The sequence below is a fragment of the Talpa europaea genome, assembly GCF_964194135.1.
Source record: "Talpa europaea genome assembly, chromosome: 3".
Taxonomy (NCBI): Eukaryota; Metazoa; Chordata; class Mammalia; order Eulipotyphla; family Talpidae; genus Talpa; species Talpa europaea.
This window is the reverse complement of record NC_140069.1, coordinates 41,442,431-41,447,397: the sequence shown is the minus strand read 5'-3', so window position 1 is coordinate 41,447,397 and position 4,967 is coordinate 41,442,431. Positions and strand designations below refer to the sequence as shown.

General features: G+C 41.0%; 1 protein-coding gene across 1 annotated transcript; it reads right to left on the bottom strand.

Moving 5' to 3' along the window:
* Positions 1-3,187: 3,187 nt before the first annotated feature.
* Positions 3,188-4,737, bottom strand: LOC311168076 (zinc finger CCCH domain-containing protein 15-like). The gene is given in 3 exon segments (XM_084229367.1): positions 3,188-3,979; positions 3,983-4,080; positions 4,083-4,737. Coding segments are annotated over 3 exon segments (1,275 nt in total). The 5' UTR covers positions 4,603-4,737; the 3' UTR covers positions 3,188-3,322.
* Positions 4,738-4,967: the final 230 nt, after the last annotated feature.

Genomic DNA, 4,967 nt, shown 5'->3' with positions numbered 1-4,967 from the left:
TATTGATACTTTCCATTCCAGACTTGCTCGGCTCCTTCTGCCCTTTTCTTATAGTTCCCCACCATAAGATGCCTTAGATTTGCAGTAAGATTTTGGGCCTCATCAGCTCCACTTGGGCCAATCCTGTTTGGCTGGGCACTTACCCATGTGGGGATAGGTAACTTTGGGTGTTCGCTGGGAAAATGTCTTTTTTTTTTTCTTTCTATGCACATTAATCCTATTAAAATTCTTTCACACTTAGAGTTTCACTTTGTCTTGATGCGGTGAATGGCAAACCCATTTAGAATATGCAAGTTTGGGGGTCCCAGGGTATTCCTTAGCTCTGCACACTAACAGATGTATCACACTTTGCTCATCCTGTCATCAACTGGTGCACTTTTAGGTCATTTGTATACTCCATTTTGTAAGTGCCAATGGTCCTAGAGTTGTGGGTAGGATTAGTAGACTAACTTCACATCTCCCTGGCCCCTGTGACAATTTGCCTCTGGCAGTTGTCAGGGAGCATTTGGACCTTATCTTTGATCACTGTAGAAAGATCTCAATTTCAGGCCTCTCTGTGCCCTGCTGAGGGCACACAAAGACCCAGCCTTCTAGGAGTCTTCCTCTAATCCTAGAGCCAGAATAATATGAGCAGGAGTTGGGAGAGAAGAAGAGGTGCAAAGACCTGGCCAAGCCTACCCAGCTGTTAAGGTGCTAGTTGCAAGGAGCCACACCAATTAAGATCAAAGAACTGGTATTCTCTGAAGGCTTGTTCTAGCAAGAAGCCCTGCCTGAGCAAGAAACTGGAGGAACTTACAAATGTGGTATTGCTCATAGCTGTAAAACATTTTCTAAACTGTCCATTTTTTTAAGTTTAGTCACACATGCTAAAGGAAAGACTGAATTACCCTTCTATTTTTCCAATGGAAAATTATATTTCAAAATTGTCATCATGTAAAATGCTATAAGAAAATATAAAAAGGAGTTATGGGCCTCCCTGGTGGTGCAAGGGGTTAAGCACCGCACTATGAAGCAATCCACAACCTCTGCAGCACAAATTCAATCCTTGGCCGGCCAGGGAGCAACCCACATGGCGCGGCAGACCTCTCCTGTCTCACCTGCTGCTCCCCTCCGCAGTGTATTTCAGTCAGTCTGCCTGTTCTCCTCCCCACTCTTTCTCTGGTGAATCCTCTCATCCCTGCCTCCCACCCCCCGCATGTCTGGCCTGTACCGCAGCTCTTGTATGCATAAATAAATAAATCTTTAAAAATACATATATAAAGAAGAGTTAGGTCAATGAAAATGGTACATAAATATTGCAAATATTCGTCTCTTCATACAAGCAAAGAAAAAATTGACAAACTGTCAGAATCAACCTTTTCAGAGTCCTGGAAATTAACTAAAGGCTTGCAGCAACCTGGGAGTGCTTATTCAAGGAAAATGCTGAATCACAGTAAGAACTGTGAGCTTTGTGGCATTTTAACTTAGCCCAGGCACATAGCCTATACTCCAGCTCAGAAATAGCCTTGAAAAGAGCATCCTGCATTCCCATTACTAGAGGGACAGAATGGACTTCATTTGCAAGAATTAAAATTATTTTCTTTTTACCTGGTAGCCCTATGGAAGATCAAATTAAAAGGATGGTCTTTATTTGCCCTGATTTAGAACTGGAACAGTTCAAAAGCTGCTGGAAAGGAGGGAGAATTTGTCCAAAGCATTTATGGGGAAATGTTTCACTGCTGTCTGGGCTACAGATAACAGCATAAACCAAAAATCTTGGGAGTAAAATCTGGGAAATGGGATGACCGTATAGCCTTTGAAAAGCTCACACATATTCCTGGGATATGCTCACGAATGACATGAAAAAAATCGTAGGATTGACCTCAAGTGACCTTCAGGCTCTGCCCAAGAAGAAAAGCTGTGCACAAGAAGGCTAAGGCAGAATTGTGAACTGCCTGGTTGAGTGTTGAAGGCATGCCTCAACACACAGACAGCCCCTTGGCAAAAACTTTAAAATATTTCTGGTTCCCAGTATCTAAGGAAATATCTGTCCAATGATTAGTTGACCACATACCAGCAGAAAGGTACTTAAATGGTAACACATTAATAATACAGATTTCATAAAATTTGCTCATAAAAAGTCATTAAATAAATAACAATAAGTTAAAACAAGCAGCAAAACAAGTAACTGGAGAGAGGAATCTAATTTTCAGAGTTGTCACATTATAATATTCAAAATGTCAATTTTTCAGTAAAAATTATGAAGCATGCAAAGAAACAAGAATGCATGATCCAAACACAAACAGAAATATGTAGAAGTTGTCTATTAAGTCTATTGAACTTAATAGAAAAGACTTCAAATGAACTATTTCAAATATGTTTAAAAACTAAAGAGGAGGTCTCCCTGGGGGTGCAAGGGGTGAAGTCTCAGCACAATGAAGCTACCTGCAGCACAATGAAGCTACCCTGGACAGGGAGCTACTCACATGGCGCAGCAGACCTCTCCTATCTCTCCCGCTGCTCCCCTTAGCAGTGTTTCGGTCAGTCTGCATGTTCTGATCCCCACTCTGTCTCTGGTGAATCCTCTCACCTTCCCCCACACCTCTGGCCTAAACCCCAGCTCTTGTAGCTCCCTGGCCAGGGATCGAAATCGTGCTGCAGAGGCTGTGGATTGCTTCATAGTGCGGTGCTTCACCCCTGGTGCCACCAGGGAGGCCCTGATACTTGAGTTTTTCATTGAATAATTTCTTTACTTCCTTGGCTAAGTTAATTCCATCTGAAGGAATTGTGAATGAAATTGTTTTCTTAATTTCTTTTTCTTCTCTTTCATTGTTTGTATGAAAAATGCAGCAGATTTTTATATGTTAATTTAGTAACCTGCCACTGAGCTGTATTCATAGTTTCTAAAAGCTTTTTGGTAAAGGCTTTAGAATTTTCTATATATAGTATCATATCATCTGTGGATAATTTTTTTTTGCATTAAATGGAGGGTATTTAATTTTAAATTTGTTGTCCTTAAATAACACATGCCCAATGAAAATCAAAAGCTGGTAAAGCAGTTACACTTCCTACTTGAGTGAACAGTTACAACAATCAATTATTTTCTGTAATGACCATTATATTTTGAATTTATCATGAACTACTCTAAACTTACTATGAGATGCAGCCAAAGTCAGAAGACAAGACGTAGGAAGAATATTCCTTTTTTGGAGGAGAGCAAGCCCTCCAGAATCAGCATGGGAAATAAACATCCTGTTTGAAGAATTCTAGGTGGAAAGAAATTAATGTACTCAATTTCAACTCATGCTGAGCTGACTTAATTTTTTCATTGACTTGTTTGATGTCATTCTTCTAAGTCAAGTGTGTTTAATTCTTCTTCTAGTTCATCCAAATCTTCCCCAGTGAAAAGATTTTCATCAACAGGAACAGCATCAATGACTCCATTTTCCTGTCCCTCCCCTTTGTTGTCCTCTTCCAAATCACTTCTTTCACCATTTTCAGCCCTACCACCAGAAGCTTCACTTAATTTGTTTTCATCCTTTTCTGAAGTATATGTGCTGAATCTTTCAAGACTGGCTACAGTAATACCTGTCTCATCTATAGCTCTTGGGATGTACAGGCTTAAATCTATGTCATTTACGCTCACTGAATCATCAACTTCATCACCACCTGTTCCCTGGGTGTAACGGGTATCATCTTCTTCCTCATCATCATCATCAACCAGTTCAGGTCGAAATTCAAACACCTCACGACCACTGATCACTAGAGCTTTCCCTGCTTTGAAGTCTGCTTTCCTTCTTTCCATATCTTGCTCAAGTTTATCAATCTTTTCTTGTCTTTTCCTTTTTTTCCATGCAAGAAAAGATTCTAGGGTGAGTTTGGTTACATTTGGCCCTAGGGCAGAACGCTCTCTTTCAATTAGATCTTCTAATGAAATTTCATCTTCTTTCTCTTCTTTCTTTTTATCCTTTTTCAACACAAATCCAGGAGGAAGTGCATGTCAATACATGCAAATATCACCCCCTCCAGGGCATACCCAAAACCAGCCATATTTATTGTTTTCAATAGCTTCAAGAAAATGTTTGCACACTATTTGAGTTTTGGTTTTTTCTTTTCCGCCTCACCGTGCTTCTTGTTCACTACTTGTTCCAGTTTTTTCTCATCCCAATTATCCATAGTATCTTTTTCAAGTTCTTCATCTCTTGCATCAATGTAAATACTTCGCTTTTCACACTTTCTCTCCAGAGTCAAGTCATGAGAAAACTTACACTTATCTCCTTTAGTACACTGTCCCTGCTTGAAAAACGCACACACCACAGATTTGGGATCTGCACCTTTACTTATTTTTTGAGCAGCAACTACAGGTTTGAATAGCTCGTTTAACTCTTGTAATTCTTTCTTCTTATCATCTTTCTTCAATTTCTTTTCAGCTTCACTTTGTGCTACCTGACGAGGATTTTGTTGACCAAATTTAACTTGATGAGTAACAGCCTTGATAAACTTCTGTTGCTTTGCTCCTTTCTTATTCTTGAGGCCAAAGGTTTTGTCTTCGATAGTCTTCTCCTTCTTTTTCTGCTCCGCCTTTTTGCTGCCCCCGGCCTGAGCCTGTTTCTTGGGGGGCATCGAGGAGACAGGTGGCAGCGGCCAGGCTTAAGCGCAGCTGGACACCGTCAGGGGAAGCTGGCCCCTGGCAGGAAGTGCAGGAAGGCGCGGGCCGCTGGCGTGCGCCGCACCACGGGAAAGCCAGTCGCTCACTCGCCGCCGAAATGCGGCCTTTGCGACAGGTCGCTGTCTCATCTGTGGATAATTATAGTCACTTCTTTTCCAACCTGGACTGAAAACTGTGCTAAGTGAAAGAAGTCAGTCATAAAAGGATACATATTGATATAATTGATATGAAATGACCAGAATAGGCACTTCCACAGAAAAAGAAAATAGATTAGGGTTCACAGTGGATAGGGAGGTAGGGAAATTGGGACTGTTAGTCA